The 26,809-nt window shown below is 38.8% G+C and overlaps 1 protein-coding gene across 3 annotated transcripts; it reads left to right on the top strand.

Moving 5' to 3' along the window:
- Window positions 1-1,328: 1,328 nt before the first annotated feature.
- On the top strand, window positions 1,329-26,035 carry LOC131230841 (uncharacterized). 3 transcript variants are annotated; one of them, XM_058226852.1, is made up of 8 exons: window positions 1,329-1,639; window positions 11,944-12,053; window positions 13,214-13,383; window positions 13,512-13,603; window positions 18,246-18,348; window positions 18,639-18,781; window positions 24,970-25,101; window positions 25,205-26,035. In XM_058226852.1, exons 1-7 carry the CDS (start codon window positions 1,427-1,429, stop codon window positions 25,066-25,068), a joined length of 930 nt encoding a protein of 309 aa, XP_058082835.1. In that variant the 5' UTR covers window positions 1,329-1,426; the 3' UTR covers window positions 25,069-25,101; window positions 25,205-26,035. The 3 variants fall into 3 exon arrangements, with proteins under 3 accessions (XP_058082835.1, XP_058082834.1, XP_058082832.1); XM_058226849.1 differs by having other exon boundaries at window positions 1,331-1,639; window positions 13,175-13,383; XM_058226851.1 differs by having other exon boundaries at window positions 1,330-1,639; window positions 13,175-13,383; window positions 24,970-26,035.
- The last annotated feature ends 774 nt before the right edge of the window (window positions 26,036-26,809 follow it).

The following is a 26,809-nucleotide window of genomic DNA, read 5'->3' as shown; positions in this document are numbered from 1 at the left end:
CTTTTTAGGATATCTAGGGTTTGAAGAAGTAGAGCAAAAGGGCGGAGACACTTTCCAAGAATTCTTCTTCCCTTCTCCTTAGTTTTTAAATGCTTTCTTATAGGGTTTTTAATTCAATCATGTCTATGGTTGGTTAGATCCCTTAGCTAGGGCTAAGGGGTTAAGCTTGTAGCATGATTGAAGTGTTTTTCTTATTTGATTCTTGTTATTGTTGAACTCCTTTGATTCTAGTTTGATATTTAGAATAACTTAGTGGTTAATGGTTTGTTGTGACTGAAATTACAATGGATCTGCAATAGCTTGAAGTATCTTCTTTTTTGTTCGTAGTTTGTGAAAATAGGAAATCTTGTTGTTCTCTATCGTCCCTTAGGCATGACTAAGTAATGGAGTCCCCTCTATTCTTCACAATTCTCGTATGTTGGTTGTTGGATCGGTATACCTTGTTCACATTTCTCGTATGTTGGTTGTTGGGCATGGTTAAGTGATGAAATTACTTTCAATCCTCACAACTTTCATCTATTGAGAATTAAGTTAACAGATGTTTAGATCTGATCTTATTGAATATCTTCCAATTGAATAGGATAAGACTCCAATTTCAATTGAGTGTCTTGAATCGAATAAGGAAACATCCTAATAGCTGCAAGCGGATCCCTAAAAACCCTAGTTTCCTACCTTTAAATTCTCAAGTTTCTCAATTCATCATCTCACAATTACTCTCTATACTTTTCTAATTTAGGTTAGATTTTCTCCTAGTTTTGATTCTAATTACTCTCAGAATGGACACAAGATTAGTCCTCGTAGATTCAACCTGGGTCTCACCGAGATTATTATTACATCACAACCCTATACTTGGGGTTGTGAACATCGAGCCAGCTTGGCCAGCTTGGCTTGGTTTGGTTAGTAGCTCGGGCCAGTTTAAGCAAAGATCGAGTCGAGTTTGCCTGTGCAACATTTTCACAAACATATGCACTACACTTCAAATTCTCACTGTATGTAAAATAGCAACAGCGATTTTACATATATTTCATCAAAGACCTTGTAGGCAACATAAAAATCAAGAAAAATGGTATTTGTTTCATATACATACCTTCCTTGCCACCAACTGACACTTCATTGAGTCATTCTGTCGAATACTTGGTGAGCAACATCAATATCAAAGTAACCGAGTCACCGAATGTTGAGATTTTCTCGAGCTCAAAAAATCAGCCCAACTCAGCTCGAACGTTGTTTCGAACCGGCTCAAATCGAGCTTTTTCGAGTCGAGTCGAGCTACCTCGGTTCGTTTACCGCCCTCAAAAACTAACCCGGCTTTAAACATCCCACTCGCCGATCATAGCAGGGCCTGCGTGTCAACCGTCAGACCCTGCTAGAGTGTGGAAGAGGTATTACCGTACTTCAGAGAGAGAGAGAGAGAGAGGGAGGGAGAATGGGGTCAGAAGAAGAGAAAGAGGCGGAATACCACAGTAAAGATTTTGAATGGGAAGAGGTTAGAGAAGAGGTTGAAAAGGATCCATCTCTTTCCCACCATTCCATTCCTTTTACAACTGCAACATCTTCTACTTCCAATTCCTATGATGATTTCTTTTCTGAGCCTTGGAAATCCTTCCACAAACGCCACTCCTCTGGCAGATTCTTCAAGGTCCTCTCCCTCCCTCTCTCTTTCTCTCCAATTGAATTTCATCTTTTCTTCATCATATTGCTGTTTCATCATTTGGGGTTTTCCCATTTGGGAATTTTTCCCATATGCAAGTGGATTTTTCCACTGCAACACTTCCTATCGTGCTGATTTTTCGTTGGTATAGAGCATCTGAGCCATGAGAAGGTGGGCCTTATTATCAACATTTCGTGGGTTGAGAACCACGATAGTCTACACTTAAAAGTACTTGGAATATCAGTAGTTGTTTAAATTAGATTGATTTTTCTCCTCTCTCAATAAGGAGGCCGTTCACTGAGTTCAGTACCGGCGTTTCTCTCTGACCTGTTGTAATTCTCCAAGTATCACTTCCAACTACGAAACATGAACAACTGTTTCAGCTTTCGAGATGATAGTTGATGAGATTCAATTTCAATCCCATTCAACGTTGATCACCCAAATTGTTTGTAGCGTTTGGTTTTTGGTCCAATTGCTGAATTTAATCATAACTGCATCCTTGGGTTTTGAAATCCAATCATGATCTCTTATTGGGAATCAAAGGAGTTGATGGGATTGGATTTGATGCATTGATCTTGGATGATCTTACCATTAGCTATTCAAACCGTCCGTGGGCTCTTTTTTATTTTATTTTTATCAAGAAGGTAATATCAGATGTTGGTTTTCTATCAATTAATCCAGTCATTCAGCTATACATTATGGACTTGAAGCCAAATATCATAAAGGCCATAAAAGGGTGTTTCACTCCATATTCACGACTGTCTATGATTGTGATTGATCATTTAATGATTCAAAGATGTTGTAGTCATTCAATGGTTGAATATGTTAAGGATTACTGGTGTTTGTTAGGTTTTACCCGTCGTGTTAATTAGTTTAATCTCGCGAATTATGAATGAAATTTCAGACTGCAATGAGTTTACTATCCGGTTGAAGGATGTGGATTAGATGTAAGTCACTATATTTAACTAGTTTAATGACACGTGTAAACTAGTTTCCTTGAATCTATTAAGAATAATATGGAGCATGTTTACGTTCACTGTTTTAACCATATAAAGTAAATGGTTTGCATTCTAGACAATGCTTTGTGTGACTTAAGATATTGGGTATAGGTTGTAGAGGCCTAAATTACCCATCCTAGCCTATGGCATTAGACAAAACCTGGGTATTGTGCCTGTCCAGATTCTAAAGGTCTATAGCCCGACAAAGTGGCTATATAAATAAGTATAGTCACCTCAATGGCGAGGCTACCCAACTCTTTGCCTAGAAATATTGAGTGTATCCATTTGGGGCAATGGATTCGGGTGGGATACTGGTTTCTTGGGACTAAAGGACATAAGACTAAAGGGTATAATTGGTTATGTATTCTACCAATGTGGCGGTAGTGAAAGAAGCTCCTGCCCTTGGATTCAAAGTGCATGGCATCTTGCATTGTCATTTTGCTTTAAGAATCAATAAGGTGACATTTGTCTCCAAACCGGTGGTGTTCAACCCAAAGGAGTTCACTGTTTGGTGGGGAGCCAAATGGTGAGCGTGATGGTGTTAATGAAATGGGATCAAGGGTCATCTTGCCACAAAGGTGTTGAGTTTTTTTAGGCTCATGCCGTTGGCATTCAATAAGCCTCATGTTGTGAGAATCACTCGATGTTGCAATCTCAGTTTAAAGGAATTGCGATAATACAGTAGGTTTTAGGCCTATCATCTTGAAGCGATCTAATTGATTGCCTCGTAGATAGACAAAGGTTAGCATGAAATACTGTAGTTATGAGTGTTGTTTCCATTACCAAGGTATTAAAAATGGATACATAACAGTCATCTATTACAGAACAGTAAATGTGAGAAGCGCTACACATTATGGAGTCATAATGACCGTTATGGAAAAAAAAGGCCCACAACAACCCGTCACGGAGCCATACAAGTTCTTTCTTTTTCTTTTTTCTTTTTAAAGGCTGTAGCAGTTGCTACAGACCTTAGTATTACAGTTCACTACTTTCTAATTCTTAACTTTCGAAAGTGGAAGGGGACCGTTGAGATCATAATGCATTCCATTCCTAAACCTATTTGTAGGGTCATATCCATCAAAAGGGAATAACTAGCTAAACATAAGGATAAGGTACTTGTCTGCTTCAAATCATGTCCAATTCATGGTCTATATTCAAGAGCCATCGCTCATGTTTCAAGCTCCATGCAAGGGTTTCTAAGGTGTCTGCCTACAGATGTGGAGCGCTACATCATCATGGGCAATGTTGCTAAGGCAAAAGTTAAAGCTATAGGTGTTTATCGATTAAAGTTACAATCAAGAATTTATTTGGACCTTGATAATACCCTTTATGTGCCTTCCATCAGGCACAGTCTGTTACCCATACCATATTTAGACACTTAAGGGTATTACATGTTCCTTTGGAAACGGAATTAATTTGTTATCAAATTGTCCAGATAAAATCGGTCTTGGCTTGTTAGCAAATAACCTATATTTGTTGAATCTTTCAATAACACATACCTTCGATCAGTGACCTCTATGCATGAGAATGAGAACATGAATGTTGGTATAAAGAGAAACTATTTAAGGAGAATTCATCGATGTTATGTCATAGGCGCCTTGGTAATATCTCTCATGAGAGGATGAAAAGGCTTGTGAAAGTGAGAATTTTGGATCCTTTAGATTTCAGTTTGTGTGCATTGTATAAGTAGAAGTAGACAAGAATATGGAAATTAGTACCAACAGGGGTTTAAGTCTCTCAGAGGTGATACACCGATATTTGTGGTCCATTTCCTAGGCTTCATGGAAAAGACAATTATTTTATTACCTTCACTATGAACGCCCATACTTAACTCATGAAAAATCAAACGCTCACTATGATCTTCATCCGTTCTCAGAGGTGATACACCTATATTTGTGGTCCATTTCCTAGGCTTCATGGAAAAGACAAGTATTTTATTACCTTCACTATGAACGCCCATACTTAATTCATGAAAAATCAAACGCTCACTATGATCTTCATCTGCATTAGGTCGATGTAAGACTGCATTCCTCAAAACGAATTTAAAGGAAAACATTTATATGGAGCAACCTGAAGGTTTCGTGACCCAAAAATCTGAACATTTGATGTACAAATTAAAGTTCTTTTGCAGTTTAAAGCAAGCAGCACATTACTTGAAAATTTAGCATTATCCTTGAGGTAGACTACACGTGTCACCCATGCTAGGGCGATGTATTTGAATGGTTTGGATTGTCAATAGGGGTGACAATGGGTTGGGCTAGGGCCTAGCCGAGGTTGGCTTTGATCAGCCCTAGAGCCCTAGATCCTAGCCTGATACAAGCCCTAATGGGTTAAAGAAGCCCCAACCTTGACATTTGTCCTAGAGGGTTGGACCAAGGCCAGGACAAGGCTGGGTTGGATCAGGGGTGTATGAGTTAAAGCTAAGTAACGTATACGCCACATGTGCAATTAGTGTGTAATTGGCTAGTTCATGTTTTTGAATCACCGTACTCTTCTAGGGTATCAAGGTTTTTTAATGGCACACCTGTGTCAAATAAGATCATTCGCCGCTTAAGCATATGCCCCACCTAATTATCCACTATATTTATGGACTTAAATGAGTGCATCAATGTATTGCTCATCATTTAAACTAGGGTCCATGGTTCGGACAATTTATAAGTGCTTGTGTATCATCCATCACTCTCTATTAGAATATCAAAGTTCTTTAGGAACTACCTGGTTTCTCAAAAGTTGGTGAAATCCCTTGCTGAGCCTCCATCTCAAGCAGTAAAAATGAAATAGACCAGAACTTGGATCAAGTACTGTTCGACACGTTGCTTGAGCAAATTGTGTTAGGCCGAAAGGCTGATAATGGATTCAAGAGAGAAGCGTATCAAGCTGCCACTGACGAGGTGTTCAAACTAACTGAAATTATCGTCAACTGGCAAAACGTGCAAAACCGATTGAGGTCTCACAAGAAAGAATACAATGATGTAAGGGATATGTTGGCTGCAAGCGGGTTTGGGTGGGATAATGAGCGAATAATTGTCATGGCCCGGACGAGGTTTGGAAAGAGTATCTAAAGGTAAGTATAGCCCACAGTTTGCTTTAACAACACTATTGTTAATCTGACAATTTATGTCTCCTTCTATCTTTATTTTCATACAATAACGAGTTGCATCTAATAAGAAACAACCTTCCTTGTATGTAGTCTCATTCGAGGGCAGAAAGATTGCGTAGCAAGTGGATCGAAAGAATGGATGATTTAGCGGTGATCGTGAGTACTGACCAGGCTACAGGACGCTACGCACAAGGAAGTAGAAACATGGCTGCGTCTTCATCTCGTATTCAACGAGATCTGAATGAAGCATGGACAGTCCTGGATGATGACGCTGATATTGTTGTTAACCTATCTGAGGAAAACCTCGCGGATTTAACCGAGAATATTCAATTTTCAACTGATAGCCAATCAAGGGAAAATCAATCATTCTGAAACTCTCCCAACCGTACATCTGATTCCAATACTAATCGTGCCAAGAGTACTTCAAAGAAACGGATGCGACTTGCTCGTCCCTATGATGTACTTGGCATGTCTCTAAAAAATGTAGCAGAGCTAATGCGTGATTTTGGACTTGGCAAGGAGGTCAATCGAACAAGTCTTGGATATCCTCAAAGAGGTTCCGATGCTGACCAACTCTGAGTTCATCGATGTTGGTCAGCTCCTAAGTAGGGATGAGAAGCTTGCATCCTTCTTTGTTAGTCTTCGACCACACGTCATGTTGATTGGTTGAAGAAAACTCTGTCTGATGAAAACCACCAACATTGTCGTTCAAATCGGACAGAGTTTTCTTCAACCAATCAACACGACGTTCTGGTCGAAGACTAACAAAGAAGGATGCAAGCCTCTCATCCTTAAGAGCTGACCAACATCGATGAACTCAGAGTTGGTCAGCCCTTGAATCTCTTCAAGGATATCCAAGACTTTACTTGTTCGATTGACCTCCTTACCAAGTCCGAAATCACGCATTGCCTCTCCTACACTTTTTAGAGACATGCCAAGTACGTCACAGGGACGAGCAGGTTGCATCTGTTTCTTTGAAGTACTCTCGACATGATTAGTATCAAAATCAAATGTACGGTTGGGAGAGTTTTGGAATGATTGATTTTCCCTTGACTGGCTATCAGTTGAAAATTCCTGGTTGAATCCGCGAGGTTTTCCTCAGATAGGTCAACAACAACATCAACGTCATCATCCAGGACTGTCCATGCTTCGTTCAGATCTCGTTGAATATGAGATGAAGACGCGGCCATGTTTCTATTTCCTTGTGCGTAGCGTCCTATAGCCTGGTCAGTACCTACGATCACCGCTAAATCATTCATTCTTTCGATCTGCTTGCCACGCAATCTTTCTACTCTCGAATGGGACTACATACAAGGAAGATCGTTTCTTATTAGATGCGACTCAATATTGTATGAAAATAAAGATAAAATGAGATATAAATTGCCGGATTAACAACAGTGTTGTTAAAGCAGACTGTGGGCTATCCTTACCCTTAGATACTCTTCCCAAACCTCGTCCGGGACGTGATGACCATTCGCTCGTTATCCCACCTAAACCTGCTTGTGGCCAGCATGTCCCTTATATCATTGTATTCTCTCTTGTGAGACCCCAATCGGTTATGCACTTTTTTCTAGTTGACAATAATTTCAGTTCTTTTGAACACCTCGTTAGCGGTAGCTTGATACTCTTCTCTCTTGAATCCATTATCTACCTTTCGGCCTAACTCAATTTGCTCAAGCAACGTGTCGAACAGTACTTGATCCATAGTTTTGGTCCATTTGATTTTTGCTGCTCGGGATGGAGGCTCAGCAAGGGATTTCACCGACTTTTCACGAGGAGAAAAGCGCGTTGGTAGAACTGGAGTTCTCACCGACGACTGTGTCGGTGTCGGTGTAGTACTTATCCTGATGTCTGACGTCTCACGTATGCATACATGGAGCCAGTTACATAAGAACATGGTGTAAAGTGTAGATCACAAGCAGCAAATATGACAATGAGAATGTAATAAAGGCTAAATAATGGTTCGAAGCAAAAGTATCATATCCAATGAAAGTTCCTAATTCACACATACTTGCTTTTACATTATTCAAAGTGGCAATATTGTCTATGTCAAGAGTCAAAAGTACTTATAAAATAGAGTATGCTTATCTATTCCTACTATTGTTTTGGGCGTCTGCCCCATATGTGTTCCGCAATCTCATCGCAAACTCTGATCCAAGCATCTTTCTCCCGTTGAGTGACTTAAACTAGCTATTGCCTCTCATAATTTTTTGATACCTCATTTGGTGTAGGGTTACTCTGTGTCCCCCACATGTATACCAACTTCACGTAAATCTTGGTCTGATTTGTGTTCTTCTCGTATGAAATTATGTAGCACACAACAAGCAACAACAATTTTGACTTGTGTTTGGAATGGATATTGCACAACCGTCTTCAAAATTAGAAATATGCCCTTCATTACACCGAAACAACGCTCAATTGCGTTTCGTAGTTGTGCATATTGATTGTTGAATAACTCCTTCATATTCATGGGTGCTCTTCCGGTTCAATACTCTTGCAAATGGTATCGAACACCACGGTATTGGGCCATAAAGCCTGATGAATGAGCGTAACCCATGTCGACAACGAAATATTTTCTTACATATTTGCATGAATTGTTTTTTCAGCGCCTGTTCAATACGATGTTACAAAGAAAATGATGATCATATGTTAGTGAAAAGCGATTATCATGTGACACAATTAGGGGATCATCACTTAGCGTCAAAGCGTTATGTAGGACCCTTGCATCTGAAGCAGAACCTTCCCATTCGACTAACACTTATAATATTGTCATATCAAACGAAAAGAGCAAGTACATTTTAAGACAAGATACCCTTCCTGTTGCGGAAGCTTGCGTGCTATAATGCTTGGACATGAGCAGGAATATGCGTCCTGTCAATTGCACCAATGCAATCCTATAAGGAATTTTATTGAATTTCATTTATAAGATAATATGAAGGACTTTAAAATTAACTACCATATGAAGAAAGAGCCCTAGATCGAAAATGGTACCTGGAAGTAAGTGGCCCAATATGGATTTGATTGAATCTCAGCCGTGGTTTCTGCGCCGGCCTGTTTAACGTATTCATGGTAGAGAGAGACTATTACATTTAAAACTCAATGAAAGTGACGGCTTACTGTTTCACCTGAATGTATGAACTTGTCCTTTCACCTGATTACACATGTTATGTCCGACCGTATGTAGGAAAATGACTAGTTATTCTTCCAGACTAACATTACGAGTATTGCGTTGGTGTGTCCTCTCACGCACTATATTACATAGTTGGAAGAATGCTTCTCATTTCATCCTGAGCTGAGTGACACAATCCCCGTTCATTTGCATTTGTACGATCTTCACGTTCGTTGCCTGATTGTAGGCTGCCGGACAGGGAAACAATAATCAGATGACCAACACTTCAAAGGTGAAGATTGAGGAATAGGATTTCATTCATAACTGTGTGTGTGGGGTCACCATCATGTGCATTATTCATCTAACACGTACATCATTAGCTGAAGAGAAGAACCATACATTCCAGTTTGTTCAAAGTTGTAGCTCTTTTTGGTTTTTATTTTTTCGCCAACATCAGAAGAGAAAAAAAGAAAAAGAAGCCTAATATGTATGCACAATTGGTCATCCAAGGGCTCCCAGATGATGGAAACAGTGAAGTTAGATGTACAACATGGTGTCCCACATAGCTTGGGTGTCTTATTAACGGTTTAAAATGGGTGTTGCGGATCAATCCCGTACACTACCACAATATTCTTACATAGAAATTCTCCATAACATGTGAGAGAGGCCTCCCTCCCCAACACGGGGTAGGGTGGGCTTTCGATTAGGACCCTTAAATAAGTAAATTGAACAATGGATGGCCATTGGTTAAGACACCACCCAAGTGTACATCAATATTAGAACATGGCTCTTAATTTTGATCTCTACCAAAGGGAAGAAAATGGGTGTTAATCTAAATATTAAAAAGATTTAGAACATACCTAGTAATTGTAGAACAAGTATAATAAAGGGAGAGAGTTGCCGACAGAGATACCTGTTCAAGGATCTGCGTATAAAACATCTCCATAATTAGCTGAACAAGCAGAGACATTGAACATGTTATGAAAGTACCAACACATATACATAACTTCCGACATGATGAAGATTAATCTCTATTGAATTTACCGCGGTTGCAGATGTGAAGAAGGGTCTTACAAATCGATTTGAAATAAACCATGGTTACTAACTTTCGACTCACAGTACAAACCATGGATTGAACGCATTCTGTGCACACCCACTCCTTAATCACTTGCAAAAAATCATGAAGAGAGAATACATATGTTGATATGGACAAAATCACTCCACTATCATACTCAGAAAAGGGAAAAGATTAAGAACTTACCTCACATTTAGGATGTCGGATATACAGACAGAGAATTGGATAGGGTAGATGAGCATGAACCGCATACATCTTCAGGATGGGCAACAACTGATGACCCATCCGAAGAAAATAATTTTGACTTTGTCATGGATCTTAATCTTACCAAAAGAGGTGTAAAAAATCTACAATACAAGCAAATATCATAGACTCTATACCAAACGATATTGTTAGGGATAACATGCAATTTCTCATGTATAAATCCATTTGGGGGTCTAATCATAAAAAGATCTCGTTAAAACCCAAACCTGTCATTCCCAGCTCCTGAAATCGATTTTGGTAACAGGGTTGCCTGGGAGGCAGAATAGAAACTAGGATGGAACCCATATGGGATGCGTGCATGTACTGAACGGTGAAAGGTTTTGCAGCCAACGTCTTCTCAGAAACACTTCATTGTATGTTTATCATTTCTTCCTCAGGAGAAAATACCCCCTACAAATTCATGAAACTCTCTTAGAACAAGAAGTTGATATGTATGAAGGAAACATTTCCTTTCCTTTAGTTACTAAAGAAACCATCTATAATGTCTCTTCCCCTTTTCGAGCTCTGATACCAATGAGAAATCGTGGAAGATTTCCCTCGCTTTTTCCTATGTCCATTGGATAATTGATCCGGCCAAGAGGCTCTCACAAGAGCCTTAACTCTAATACAATGAGAGCTTCTCCCCCCACTTACAACCTGTAAAGTTCTTCCTTAAAACACATCACCACTCAAGGGAGCTCTTAACTAAAGGATGTATTGTAGAAAATCTCTAAAGATAACTTCTTGGATACAAAAAAGGTTTTTCCCGCCAAATCTTCAACTCTTGCTCTTTTCATTTCATTGCACTAAATATATAGACATTTACAAAACCGCAAACTGCCTTGTAATTCCATGGGCTGGTTTCATAAAACAATGGGCTAAGGTTCCCTTACAAGATTTGACAAGTCTTGGTAGGACATAAAGGCTCTTTACAAAAGTAAAGCCAAATAAACAAAGACAATACTCGACAATGGCATAAAGTAAGACTTGACATGACATACAATTTTTTTACAAAAGCAAAGCATAACAAAAAATAATACTTAATAATGACATAAAACGAAAGCATATATAAAAACGACAAGACAAAAAATAAAGTGATTCTATTTCTCGTCTTTTATGTGGTGTTCGAATCTAGTGAGTGAACCTAGGGTTTGGTCAGACGCCTTCAGATGTATGTGAACCCAAGTATGTGAATCCAAGTTTTAGAGGTATATGAACCCATGGATTGTCCGAATCCATAGACTTGAATCATTAGCCCACCTAGTGGGTGAACCAACCAGATCTGAAACTTGTGGCCCGACAATCAACCAGATCAGGTTCATGATGATAGAGTGGTTCGACAATCCTAATCACACTCATACATGGTGAGTGAACCAACCATTTGACGGAGTGTAGCTCAAAATGGTTGGTCAGAAAATCAACTGATCAGTCACTGGCCATCAAGTTGGACTGTTAGAAAGAAAAAGGTCCTAACTTGCAAGTCCAAATTCAATGGGGAAAGTCCTTATGATTAGGATTGTTTGATCAATGTGATTTTTGGGCCATGCTACATCCAATATAGGGGCCAAGATTTGGAAAGTTTGGATTGGCGAAGATACATGCTTATGTTTGTGGCCAATGAGCGGTTGCTTTTCAATGCATTGTGGTGAATGCTTGCCATAGTAATTCCTTGCATGATTGAAATGGATTTTTGTCTAAGTTTTGTTTCTTTTCTTTCTTTATTATTTTCTGAGTTTCCTGTTTTTTTCCCCCCCATTTTGGGTTCAGGAAAGGAGGTACTTGCTGAAGGAATTTCCAGAACTACTTTCCTGTGGTGATTTTTCAAAGGTTTTGGAGGTCGGATGTGGGAATGGAAGCACTGTGCTTCCCATTTTGCGGTAATCTTAAAACTCACCTTTGATTATTATTGCTTGGAATAACACATTTAACTTAGATGCAGATGATTGTGTTAGTGTTAGAAAATGGATACGGGTGTCGAACATGGATACAAGTTGGTGGACACAATGGCTTTTAAAATTTGGATTCGCAGATCCATCATCATCACCATGTTAGCCTATTTCCAGGCTGTTGCAGAAAAAGTCTCATGCGTCACAATTTTGTATAGTCCTATGATGCACCGTACTGAGGATCTTCTTATTTTTTATGTACTGCAAAGTACTCTTCAACTGACTTTCACCAGTGCTAAAGATTGGCAATTTGTCATGTGTCATTTGTTCTCCGACACTAGCAATCTGGGGTTGGCTTTTGAATGGTAGATTGGCAAAAAGTTTTACGATTGAATGTCCACCAGACATCAACCTTCCTCTTTTCCATGAGCTCTTGGAATTGGCCGTGAGAACGGCTCATATTGACACCACACATGCAAACACACTTGCACCCAGTATTGAACCCATCCCAATTGTTACATGCACACTTTGAAGGACAAGTAAGCAATGCAGGATCATAGAGAGCAGCTGTACTGTCTGATCGAGAATTGAAATTTATATCAGATAGGCAGAAGGAGCTTCTCGGTGAAGTGATGACTATCTTTCCTAATAGAAGTCACTAATTCTGTGTATTTCACATGTAAATGAATTTCAAGTAGTTTGCTGGAAAAGTTTCAAAACAAGCATTTTGGTGGGCAACTAAGCATGTAAGGTACATGACTTTAGGATGGAGCTAGAAGGCATATGGAATATATGTAGAAATTTTTGTGTATGGGTAAAGACTCCAGGAACACCTTCTATGGCGCGTTCGATGTCCTATTTTGATGAGGACTTAAAATGTGAGGTCTTAACAACAACTTTTCAGAGTCTTTCAATAGTTGGAAATTCAAGAGCACATTATATCACCGTCACTAATGTGGTTGGTACCATCTGTAAGAAGATGATGATTCTGCTTATTGATTTGTGAAATAAAGCAATGAGCCAATGATATGGTTTACATATTTTAAGGTAAATATGCCTAAGGTAGAAATTATTACTTTTTCTCCTCACCTTAAAAAGTGTCTCTTATGTAGTGGAAAACAGACTGCCGTTGTTTATGCTTGTGACTGTAGCACAAAAGCTCTTGAAAAGGCAAGGGAGATGGTTGATGCTGTTTTGGGGCTCTCTATCAAGCATCGTTTCCATGCCTTTTTCTGTGACTTCTCTGTGAATGGATTTCCAAGTTGGTTGTTCTGCGACGCATGCCAAAAAACCTACCCAAAGCGACCTGATTGCCTAGCAGGTTACTGTGTAGCCTTTCCTGGTGCAGTTCTTTTCTAGATTCTACAGGGTGTTTGTGCCTCTTGATATTATGGGAAAATGACATGGTTGAGTATGAATTTTGATGGGTTTGTTGTGTTGCTCTTGTAGATGTTGAGGTGAATAATGAGGCCAGCCCAAGTGAATTGTCTTCCTTGCAAGGAGCCATGTGTTGCATTGGCGGAGTTGATTTTGTTACCTTGGTAAGTGTGGTTTTTACCAAATATCTGACTATTTTATGGTTTCAACTATGAGGTTATTTATTCAGTGCACCGTGCACTGGTGCTCCTCCTTGTGAGCTCCCACAAAGATCCGACACATGGCAGAATAGTTCATGATCTTAACATTCATCGGGTTGGTCATCCATGGGTCGGCAACAGTAGAAAATCTACAGCGAATATTTGTCCAAGCCGCTGATCATGGGCCATCGTTCCACATGTCTAAGTTACTACAACAATCTGGATTAAGCAAATTGGTGGGCTCTACCCAATTTAGGTTTTTCTTTCACTATATTGCCCAGAAACATCCTTAAATTTTGTAGGATTGATGTCCTAATCACATGAAAGAAAACCTTTAGTATCTATTGGACTTCCATAGAACATCTATTTGGGTATTATACTTGATAGGTGAATGATATATATTAATTCCATTTTCCTTCCAGCAAACCTTCAAATTGCAGTCAAGCCCATATAGCTCAATCGGCCCACACTCGCGTGGTTCAAAATTTTGAAAACTCAACTCAACTCGATGTCCATCTGGGTCGGGTCAACTTGAAGATTAAACTGTGTCTTTACTGAACTTGACTCAATATCTTAATAATTAATTTTAAGTATGTAATGAGATGAACATTTTTAGGTGCATTTTACAAACCACAGAGAGAGAGAGAGAGAGAGAGAGAGAGAGAGAGAGAGAGAGAGAGAGAGATTAGGGACCTAAATCATATTAGATGTATTAAGAGCAATGTCCAAAGGATGCTAGTCAAAGACAATGAGATCTATGAAAGGTGAAGACAGCATTTTCAAAACATGTTAGATGATAATCACTTAAGAGCGTAGAGATACAAGGAACCATAAAACCAAATAACATCAGAGTCCATAGATTTGAGAATAATGAAAACAAGAAAAGCCCTTGGACCAGATGGTATATGAATAGAGTTTTGGAAGTGTATGGGACATACTGGGTTATTTTGGTTGACAAAGTTGTTCAACAAGATTGTAAGATCGAAGAAAATGCCAGACAAATGGAGAAAAAGTATTGCAATACCTATTTATAAGATTAAAGGAGACATACAGAGTTGTACTATCTATCCAGAGCTGCACACGAGTCAAGCCAAGTCGAGCTTGACATAGCTCGACTCAGCTTGGCTCGGTCCTCGAGCCTGACTGCCCGGCTCGGCTTAGTTCGGTTAGCAACTCGGGCCAATTCGAGCCTGTGTAACATTTTCTCAAACATAGAGTGCACCTTCAATTTTTCACAATATGCAAAACAGCAGTAGCAATTTACAAGTATTTCATCAAACACTCAGCAGGAAGCGTCAAAATCAAGATACGAGGGTAGTTTTATTATGTAAAGTTTTATTTATTTATTTTTGCAGTGATTTGTTTCGTGTCCATACCTTCCTCACCACCAGCCGATCCCGCAAAGAATGTATGTACCCTAAACAACACTTCGTTGAGTCATTTCATCAAACACTTGGTGAGCAGCGTCAATATCAAAATAACCGAGTCACCGAACTGATTCAGTCCGAGTCGATTCGAGCTCAGACATGCTCGAACTCGGCTCGAAATTTTATCGAACTCCAAAAATCAGCTCGACTCGGCTCGAACTCAGTTTCAAACCAAGTCAAATTGAGCTTTTTCGAGTCAAGTCGAGCAAGTCAACCGAGTTAACTTGGTTCGTGTACAGCTCTATATCTATCGTGGGATTAAACCATTGTTTTAAATAACGGTAGTGTGTTGTGTAGCGTTCAATCCTCTATAGCATGTAGCGTAAATACCGTAGCATGTAGCGTAAGCTACATGATACTTCTAATTTTTAATTTAAATATAGGAAAAATATGATAAATAGTAAGAAAAAATCAAAAAATATAAAAATGAGTAAAAGATTATTCATTTTTTCAAGTATAAGCATATTCAAGTAAGTTATTAATTAGCATTTATCAAAAGCCAATCCACATATAAAGTCATAAACCAAATAAAATAACTATCACATCAACAACTTTCTAAGCAAACCACTTTATTTTTTTTTTTAATCAAACCACTTTAATTAATAATGTCTAATTGAAACCACAAGTCACAACTCGCTAGTATGAAAACAAATAAAAATCCCACAGGTTAAGAGTAATAGAGTATTAAGTATAATACATATGTCATCTATACAAAGAGGGATTTTCAAAAAAAAACCCTTTTGAAATCCTTTTTCTTTTAGGTTTTAACTTTTAGGATTTTAAAAAAAAACCCTTTTTAGTTTCACACCAACTTTAACAAATGATCACCACCATTTTAAGTAAAAGTAAACAACGAAATGTTTGGTTTTAACTTTCCATTTTAAGTTTTTATTTTTAATTTTTTATAATATGAGTTCTACACTATTTTTAACAAACAAAACTAAAATTTTTAATTTTTTTTTTTTAAATGTTCTCATCACTTTTCAAAAATAAAAAATATATTGTAGCATACGCTCCAAACGCACACATTACGTAGCTATAGCGTACGCTACGAGCCCTGTAGCGCACACGACGAGGATTTATGCTTTTTAGCTACGCTACGAGCAGTATTTGAAACATTGCATTAAGCATATGAGCCTTGAGCAAAGATAAAGCATGATATGAATGTATTAGAAAATCATTTTGGTTTCATGCTAGGGAGGTCTACTACTGGTGATATTTTCCTACTTAGATAATTGATGGAGAGGTATAAGGATAGAAGAAATGATCTCCACACGATCTTTATGGACTTAGAGAAAGCTTATAATAAAGTTCCTAGAGAGTTAATTTGGTGGGTGGGGGAGAAAGGAGTTTCAAGAGGATATCTTGACATGATTAAGGATATATGAGGGAGTAACAAATGTGAGGACCAGTAGTTGAGAGACAAGTGAGTTCCCAATTATTATAGGCTTGCACTGGTTACGGACGAGTTAATGAGGCATTTGCAGGAAGAGGTCCCATGGTGCATGTTGTTTGCAGGTGACATAGTTTTGATTGTCAAGATAAGAAATGGTGTAAAGTCACTATAAACACAAAGCTAGGTTTATGGAGAGGTGCTTTAGAATCAAAGGATTTAAAATTAGTTGGACGAAAACAGAATATATGGAGTGTAATTTTAATAACATTAGGAGTCGGAACGAGGAATTAGTAAGGATTGCTGACTGGGTAGTTTCCCAAGATGACCACTTCTGATATCTTGTTGAGTCCTGACCGAGTCATGCTCACCAGCGAGTTTCCAAGAGACAGCTCGAAATCTTGCCTGGTTGAGTCAACTTGGCCGAGTTTCACGTCGATGCGCCAAATTTTGGAACTATCTAGTGCTCAAGGCTCTTGATTTTGGAGGATCATTGTGACCTCGAGGTCTCAAGTTCTATTCATCTTACGTACCAACAAAGGAAGTACCCTAGAATGCTAAGTTTGGAAGTCAGTTCTAAAATTATCACAGTTCTTACTGGTTATGTGCTTGATGTTTCCAACTTTCCATTTCAAATAATCGAATGCCAATTTAATCAGTTTCTAATTTTGAGAGTACATCTTGCCATTTATGTTGTGTAAGATCTGCTATCTTTCTCCATTTTTTGAAGGCTAACATCAAGATTTCATTGAGAAGAAATAAAACAACAGCTACCACAGCTGCAGGAAAAAATTGTGCTATTCTTACCAAAATTAGAAAAAATCGGGTAATGCATGAGTGACATACCTTTACTAAACTGCTTAAATAGTTTAGGGGTCCTTTGGATGGGAGTAAATGGAGGTAATGGGGGGAACTGGGAGTAAATGGAGGTAAATGACATTTGAAGTGTGTTTGGATGGGAGTAAATGCATGGAAATGAAAGGAAATTGGATTAAATGGGCTTGCAAATGAAATCCTCTCTACGAGAGAGGATTTGGAAGTAAATGGGGTGAAATGCCTTTTTGAGCTCCTTGGAGAGTTGCATGACTAAACAAAAGTATTGCTATGTACATGTCCATCATACATGCAGCACGCTAATGATACTCCAAAACAATCTAATTATTGGCTACATCACTAAAATCACACCAATAAAATTATCCAAACCCTCCAAAGGTTAACCATCTACATGGATGGTTAAAAAACGTTGGCAAGTTGCTTGTTTGTGATCCTTACGGTTGTGGCCCACCCGAGGCTCAAAATTTTCTCTTTTTTGGCTAAAGTTTATATTTCAATGGACTTATTAGAATCATTCTATTAAATATCACATATGTACACTGATTTGAGATATTAAAGCTGATTTGGGATATCATATACGTTCCTGTGAATATATTGAAAAATTCCAATGCATTCCAATTCCTTCCATTTACTCCCATCCAAACAGAATATTTGGATTTCAAATGCATTTCATTTACTCCCCCGTCCAAACACAACTGGTTAAGCCATTTACTCCCAATTCATTTACCTCCAATTCCATTTCCCATTTACCCCCATTTATAAGCTCCCAATCGAGCCCTTATGTTAAAGCAATCCAATTCATCTTGGAAAGCAAATGACCGCTTAGCTCCTCATATTCTATGTTTTACTCTATCCCCTCTTTAATGACATCTGGCGCACATTTTCTATACTTGCAATACATTTACTGTCCTAGCATTCCAATTCAATTCTCTTTTGCGGTGTTATTTTGTAGATCTTTACTTTATCGGCCGTACCATTTCAGAGAATGCCTCCAGTCATTACAGAATGCATCTCTGTTTTAAAGCCCGGGGGGCTGCTCTTATTCCGGGATTATGGTAAGAGCCACTTTTTTGAAGCATTGAGCTCTTTTTAAGTAAGAGATATTATACAAATCTTGGCCTAAGAAAATCTATAATATGCATGGATTTTCAGTTTGTATGAGTGGAGCCCTTGGTTCAATGATCCGAACAGTTAATATGATCCACTGTGGATGCCGTGTGCATCAAAAATTTCCTGGATTGAAGATCCTAGCCATTGAATTTTTTGTCATTTTTTGGTTTGAATATGCCGTGTGCATCGTGATATTTAAGTATTTGCTAAATTATATGTTTTCTGAGCTTGTCAGGTCTTTATGACATGACCATGCTTCGATTTCAACCAAACAAAAGAGTGGGGTTCAGAGAGTATGTGCGGTCTGATGGAACTCACTCATATTTCTTCTCTCTAGATACTGTGAGGGAACTCTTCCTAGGTGCAGGCTTCATCGAGGTATTACTACATATCATCCACCTTACATTTTAATTTCCCACTTTAAAGCAAGGGCGATGTGATGGAGAAAGTGGATTTGATATAATACAGGGATGCATAGAGCTACATGCTCCATGGTGGCCCTCTTTTCCCATTGTTGGATGGCACACATCTGATCAATATGGGCCATCTAGTAGGTAGTGCCAGTGTTCGAAATATCGGTATCGCACAATGTATCGCACCCTTGGGATACAGATACGTATCGGTTATCGCACGGGATATATCGTTTGTATCGCATAGTTTATCGCACTTTTTGGGAAATATGGGGAAACATCGGGAAAATGGTTGAATTTTTTAATGAAACTTTGGGGATTGTTAAAAAAGACCTCCATACACACTTTTAAATCATAAAATCTCAAAAAAGAATGGCACATAATAGGTTTCCTTTGTAGAGGGTCCTAAGCTCTGCGCTGTCCGATTGAACTAAGACAACTATATCCAGTATCCACCCCGTCTATCTATTTTTCTATATCATTTTAGGAGATTTTGCAAAAAATTAAGCAGATCCAATAATCAGGTAGACCATATCATAGGAAACAATGGTAATTGACCATTAGTGGGCCACTTGAACTTTGGATATGCTTCACCTTTTGGGCTAAAATCATAAAATTATATGGTAAAATGGATGGATGGAGCGGATAAAATACATGAATTATAGTGGCCCCACAAAGTTTACTCACTACGTCGTTCCCACCCCACGCACGTGGATCTCCTGCGAAAGCCTTTCGCATGGAGTTCCTGCGCTGGGAACCCAGATGGGGCCCACTGTGATGTTCGTGAGAAATCCTCCCCTTCCATCAGTTTTGTGAGTTCATTTCAAAACAATATGCCAAAAATGAACCAAGCTTGAGTGGGCCGTGCTAACGGAAAATGTGGTTAGGGAAGTTCCTACCGTTGAAACCTACCTGAGTTCGACAGTGATGTTTACGTGCCATCCATACCGTTAATAACTTCATTCCAACAGGGATGAAATGAAATCACAAATATTAGCATGATTCAAAACTTTTATAGCCCATGAATATTTCAATTGTGGACATTCAATTATCATGTTTTCGGCCAACTTGAGCATTGGAAACGGTTCATTTTTGGCATCGTGTCCTAAAATAAACTCACAAAACGGATGAACGGATAAGATTTCTCACAAACATCACAATGGGTCCCACCTGAGTTCCCAGCGCAGGAACTTAATGCGAAAGTCTTTTGCATGAAATGTGCGTCCGTCGCAGGCACTCCTCCCGCTCAGGTTGTCTGAACGATTCAAAGTGAAATGGGCCCCACAGTAATGTATTTATTATATCTATATTGTTCATGCATATGGAGAGATCATTTTAGATCAAATGAGTAATATCCAAAGCTCAAGTGGACCACACCACAAATAATTGTGGGGACTGAATCTCACCGTTAAAACATTTGTAGGGCCCACCATAACGCCCACCATAACGTTTATTTTTCATCCAATTCATTCATTAGGTCACACAAATCTGGATAATGAGGAAAAACAAATATCATATCGATCAAAAATTTTGTGACCCCAAAAGGGTTTCAATGGTAGACCTTTAATCTTCCACTGCTTTTTTCAGTGTGGTCCACTTGATCTTTGGAACTGTCTTATTTTGTGGCTCAAGTCTTACGACGAGCTCACCAAATGGACGAACGGTTTGGATATAACGCATACCTCATGATGGGACCCACAAAATTGGGTGACGACGTCAACACACCCGTCGGTGGTGTGCGGTACGGAAGCAGATTGCGTACTGAGCAACTCTGTACGCTAAGCGTACTGAGTAAATTCTGTGGGGCCCACTGTCATTTTTGCATTGTATCAACTCCGTACATCCGCCTTGTTATATAAATTTAGGGCTTTCAACCAAAATTTAATCATATCCAAAGTTTAAGTGGACCACACCACTTGAAATGATGTGAATTGAAGTCTACCGTTGAAAAGTTCTTGGGGGCCCACAGAAGTTTTAGATCAAGATGATTTTTGTTTTTTCCATTCATCCATGTCTATGTGATCTTATGAACGGTTTGGATGACAAATAAACATCACTGGGGGCCTTAGAAATGTTTCAACGGTGGAAATCAATATTTCCACTGTTTCCTTTGGTATGTTCTACTTGAGCTTTTGATATACTTCGGTTTTGGGCTCAACCCCTAAAATGATCCGGAAAAACGTATGGACGGCGTGGATGGACCACATACATTCAAGGTGGGCCCAACTGAGTTTACTCAGTACGATAAGAGTGCACTGAGTAACTCAGTACGCAATCCGATTTCATGCAGACGCCACCCTATTCAAAAAACAGGGCAGGACGCCCTTTTTTTTCTAAGCAGAGAGGGTTCCGGCCCCAAAATCTCCCAAATCTTCGGATTCCGACCCCCAAATCTCCCAAATCTTCGGATTCTTCGGATTTTGACGAGGATTTCCCCCGATGTCGCCCAAATACCCGGATTTCTTCGGATTTTGACGGATTTCTCTCCCAAATCGAAGATTTTGCTTGCACTAATCTACGAAAGAAGCTTCGATTGGAATGGCCCACCAAATGGAAGCTTTCGATGATGACGATCTCTTGTACAGGTACCGAAATCCAGTTTCTTGTTTTTTTTTTCGATTTTTTCGGATAATTATAGTTTCGATTTTTTTTTTCGATTTTTTCGAGGAAATCGCGCGATATCGTCAAAATATCATGCGATATCGACGATATATCGGCCGACATTTGAAATTGGGATTTTTTGGTATCTTCCGGGGGTTATCGGGGGTGTATCGTCTCGCATGGGTGCGATAACGATAATATCGGCCGATATATCGGCCGATAGTATCGATATTTCGAACACTGGGTAGTGCACACTGTTAACATGCCATATACCAAAAATAGGCTAGTACACTCATCCAATGTTTTAAGTATCAATGATATCGAACGATATATCTTGTATCCTACCTATGCGATATGAAACACACAAGTAGTGGGATATATCCTACATGTCCGATCTGGTGAGCATTTTCGATTTTTTTGATCCTTTTTTCTGTAAGTCATGTTAAATTAGTGTCAACTGTCAAATTGTTACAAATCCAGGAGATGAGCCAAGTTGCAGAAAATTGAAAAAAAAAATAATAATTTCCCAATTTCTCGCAAATCGATTGCAATTTTTGTTTTCAAACATAAAATCAAACATGTATATAACCTACTTGATCTAGTGATTTTTCTTTTTCTTTTGAATGTATTGCTTGTGTTTCCACACGTCTTCTTACATTTTTTTTTTTAATAAATTATATGAATAGACTTTGAATATATTTGCATCAATTCAGTTAGACAATGCATAGATTAGGACCCTATACAAAGAAAACCTATTATGTGCACTTGGTTTTTTATAATGTTTTGATTTGTAAGTGTGTATTGATGTCTTTTTTAACAATCATTGAAATTTCATTGAAAAATTCGACCAATTTCCCAATGTTTCCCCATGTTTCCATCAACAACGATACATTACGCGATACAACCAATATATTCCATGCAAATGCGATAACCGATATGTTTCTGTATCCCAAAGCTGTCTTGCGTAGTGCGATACCGATATTTCGAACACTACACTCATCAAGTATGCCTCATGTAAGTTGAATTTGGACTGTTGTTCTTTTTTTCCTAAACACCCATTTTTCTCAAACAAGTGTGATCTACCTGATCAGTGTGGACCAATATTATTTTCTGGTCAAGGGCATGTTCACACTACCTGATGAATGGTCCGAATCTATGACATGCATGTCATCCAATAGTGAGAAGCTACCTGGCATGGTGGCTTTGATGCATGGCCCCACATTCTATCAAAAGATTCAAAACCTGATGGAAAAGAATACTGACCTATTTAAGGTATCTGTCCAAGCCATTATTTAAAGTAGTTTCCACAGTTTCTCAAGCAGAATACTACCTGGTAGGGGTGCAACTTGGGTGGGTTGAGTCTGGTTGATGGTCAACTAAGCCATACCCGACCTCAAGAGGACCCAACCCATTGTTCCGAATATTGGCAATATTATTGATAATATCACCAATACATTGGTGATACAAGCGACATTAGAAATTTATATAGTAAAAAATATCGCACATTGGCAAAACTTTGTGATATATCAACGATATATTGCCGATACATGGAATTTCTGATATTACCACTGTTAAAGGTATCACCGAGCTGGCATATGGATAGTATTGCCAATTTATCGATATCGCCAGAAATCTACTAATTAAAAAAATCAATTTCAAAAACTTTTTTTTATAGGAGCATGGTTGTGTGATGAAATGCATGCATGTATGCGTGTGTATATATGCATGCATGGATGGATGGATCCATGTATGTGCGTATGTGCGTATATATATATGCATGGATTGATTGATGAATGGATCATGCATGTGTCACTATCAATGTTCGAAGTATCAATATCACTACAAGTTTCGTTGGCCGGGGATATAGAAACAATATCGATACGCCGACACCCATACATGCGGCGAAACATGCAGAAAATTGTGAAATTTTTCAATGAAACTTCAAGAGATGCTAAAATACACATATTTGCGTATTTAATAATATAAAAAATTTGCAAAAAGAATGCATACATGATAAGTATTGGAGTAAACCAGCTCCTTATCACATCACAACGATGTAAACCCAAGCCACAACAAACTCAGATCAAACCCTAGGTATTAGAAATTCGGCTCTAACACCACTGCTAATTCGTGCGCTTTGTGGAAGCATGATAAACGAAGATAAAACAATATAATAAAGTAGATAACCAAACCAAAAGTAATCAACCACAAAATACACGATATTTTATGTGGAAAACCCTTGCGGGAAAAGACCACAGCACAAAGCAACAAATATCTCAACTATAATCAAAACCTTAGAGTACATCACTCACCTTCTTCGATTACAGGATCGCTTGATCTCCCTTGCTATCCACAACCCATGGAAAACCCTTTCCAAAACCTTACAAACATTGGAAACCCTTGCCCTTAGAGGGAAACGTTTGTCTGGTACAAGCCCTGATTCAGAATTAGGCTTAAATACCATTCACTTACGCAAACTGTTGGTCGCACCTTCAGTCGACCGAGCTTTCAATAGAGACTCTCGATCGACCAAAATAATCTTCGGTCGATCACGAACAACATAGCGTGGTTTGGTTGACCCCTGAATTTCTCGGTCGACCGAACTGCACCTGCAACCTAAAGTCATAATGCAAGGCATCCTACACAACAATCTCCACCTTGACTTATATTTTGCCAAGTCACCTTGAAGACCTCCTATGCAACATCCACCTCGAGCGTAAACTGCTCCCTTCATTCTCCACCTAAAACGTAACTCCATCTACACCCATGTGCAAAGGTGCCTAATCTCATAAATGGCTGGTGACATTGATCAAGCCCAAGTAGTGGTTGAACTTCTCTGTGGTCACCGACTTTGTCAACATATCTGCGGCATTCTCATTTGTATGATCTTCTTAAATAGAATCTCTCATAAAGTAATGAGCTTGAGGGAGGGAGGAGGGAAGGAGGGAGACCGCATATAGGAATTGAAAGGATAAAAATGCTCTTAGAAAAAACGAAGCTTACATCTCTTCATATTACTATTGTAGGGATAAAATTAGCCAAGTGCTGCTTTCGAGTGAGATCCAAGTCATTTGTGGCTTTTTGCAGGTGGAATTTGAACCATACATTGGACACCAGCCACACTTTCTAGTTCCCAAAAATACCCATAAGGCTCTAACTTCATTTAAAATGTCTTTCCATGCCCTTATAATATTCAAAGTTCCCCTCTCTAGGAAACTAATTGTGGGGCTAAATCGGTCAAATGCTACTCGCATTGTATATAGGGTAGATTATAAGAAAAAACTGGACAAATTCCCTTTTAAGTTCAAACAAATTAATGAAACTCGATTGACTCTGGTGACTCAAATAGACTCAGTCGGGTTTTTGAGTAGACTCATTGACTTTCCTCCAAGATGTACAAGAGCCAGTTACAATCAAGATTTTTGTCGAGCCAACTTGACATTGATTGAGTCAACCCATTTGAGTATTTAAAACTCCTGTTGTTGAGATTGTATTTTGTAGTGCCATTGTCCTTTTTAAAGCTGGTTGTAACAACTGCTTGTCTTATACATGCAGCTGGAGCTTGAGTATTGTTGTGTCAAGTCAGTGAATCGCCGAAGTGGGAAGGACATGCGGCGGGTTTGGGTTCATGCAAAGTTCCAGAAGCCTATCTGAAGCTGCCTATCAAGCATCAGCACATTACTGGAGGTAATGAGAGAAGTAATCAACTTATATTTTTCACTACTCTTCTATATCGAAATTGAGTTTGCTAATCCCATGCATATACGTGTGGCCACATCTTGTTTCCCAGGAACGCATCTGGGACCCCAAACGTGGATGAGGTGGGGCCCATCATCTAGATGACCTGACTCAAAAGTCGGAAGTTCAATCCATCAGGTGGGTCATGAAGCATGCACCAAAACCACGGGCAGTTTAAATATTGCAACAGTCCACATTTAACCAGTAGCTGTGGTCCGCCTAATGAGTTGACGAGCTTGATTTTTGGGTTAGGATATCCAGTCGGTTTGACCCTCCTAATGGAGAGTTGCATGTGAGCTTAGCATACCTCGCTGTCGATCATGGGCATTGGACAGTCCTGCCTTGGATGGTCGGTGTGGATGATTTCACTGTGGAAGGATTCTACCCATGGTTTATATTGATGATAAAGTATCCAACGCCAAACGCTAATGATGTGAGACAAGTACACAAGATCTGGACTGTTCATACATTGTACCCTATGGCACACCCGTGATGTGATCCTAGCCATCGATTTGATGACTTTTGCATACCATTGATTGGAATATTTTCTAGCCATCCATTTGTAATTTCGAACAATCCCCTGAACAGTGGCTAAAGATCAACTCATTCCTTGTGAATTTTTGGGGTATGCCTCATCGGTGATAGGATCTAGAGTGCCTGATGACCAAGATGATATTTTTTATAACATTGGATCCTCTCTACATCATACCATTCATGTGTCTATTTTCTTCTTTTGTGCTCGATTAGGGTTTGCAACCCCAATTAATTGGCATTTAAGGCTTAGATGGTGGTGGTGATACTTGATTAGGGTTTCTGATATGGGTGATCAGAGTTTGGATTGTAAATACAGACCAGACTGCAATTTAGGGAATTTGTTACTTGATTTTTGCCCGCTATGATTTTATTTTTATTTTATTGAAGGATTTATTTTTTGCACCAAATTGTCCATATGTGTATGATCGGTCCATCAATCTTGACCATCGGTGGGGCTGATGTCCACCTTAGGGCAGACCTTTCTTATTTTTCCAGCAAAAATTTTAGCCTAAGCCTGTCATCTGATCTTGATGTTTGTGCCTGAGCCAAGACTAATGGCGCATCGTAATCGGTCATGGCTTTAAGGTTTGGTTGGGGCTCAGTAGAAATAGCCCAGGCTATTAATGGTCCTATAATTCTTGATGATGGGCCCTACTGTGTCCACATATTCTAATTCCTCTTTGTTGTGGCTGGGCAGTTTTTTTTTTTTTTTTTTCCTGGGCAAGCATTTTAGTGCATCGGATAGGAAATTATCCAAGATTGGTAAAAATGTATCCAAATTCACAATGCTAACCGGAGTTTTGCTATTAAAAGATGGGTTTTTTTAAAAATAAAAATAAAAATAAATAAATTTGGGCAATAGGCATTTTAGTAAAGTAGATAGCAAATTATCTAATATCAATAAAAATGTATCCAAATGCACAATACTAACTGAAATTTGACTATATATATATATTGGGGGTGGGCATTTTAGTGCAATAAATAGAAAATTATACAAGATTGGTAAAAATGTATCCAAATGCACAATGCTAAGTAGAATTTAGCTAAAAAGGCTTTTTTATATAGGTGTATCCTAAAGGGGCTTGTTTTTTTATTTCAGTAAACCTGATCGACTCTTTTAAAA

The sequence above is a fragment of the Magnolia sinica genome, chromosome 17 (genome assembly GCF_029962835.1).
Source record: "Magnolia sinica isolate HGM2019 chromosome 17, MsV1, whole genome shotgun sequence".
Taxonomy (NCBI): domain Eukaryota; kingdom Viridiplantae; phylum Streptophyta; class Magnoliopsida; order Magnoliales; family Magnoliaceae; genus Magnolia; species Magnolia sinica.
Note: the sequence above shows the minus strand (reverse complement) of the source record. Positions and strands in the feature narration are given on the sequence as shown.

Bases quoted from the DNA above. Each gene is read 5' to 3' on its own strand.
- LOC131230841 (XM_058226851.1), top strand. From the start codon at position 1,427: ATGGGGTCAGAAGAAGAGAAAGAGGCGGAATACCACAGTAAAGATTTT. The intron at 12,054-13,174 runs GTAATCTTAAAA...TCTCTTATGTAG, and splicing joins ACTGTGCTTCCCATTTTGCG to TGGAAAACAGACTGCCGTTG. The intron at 18,782-24,969 runs GTATTACTACAT...TTATACATGCAG, and splicing joins TAGGTGCAGGCTTCATCGAG to CTGGAGCTTGAGTATTGTTG.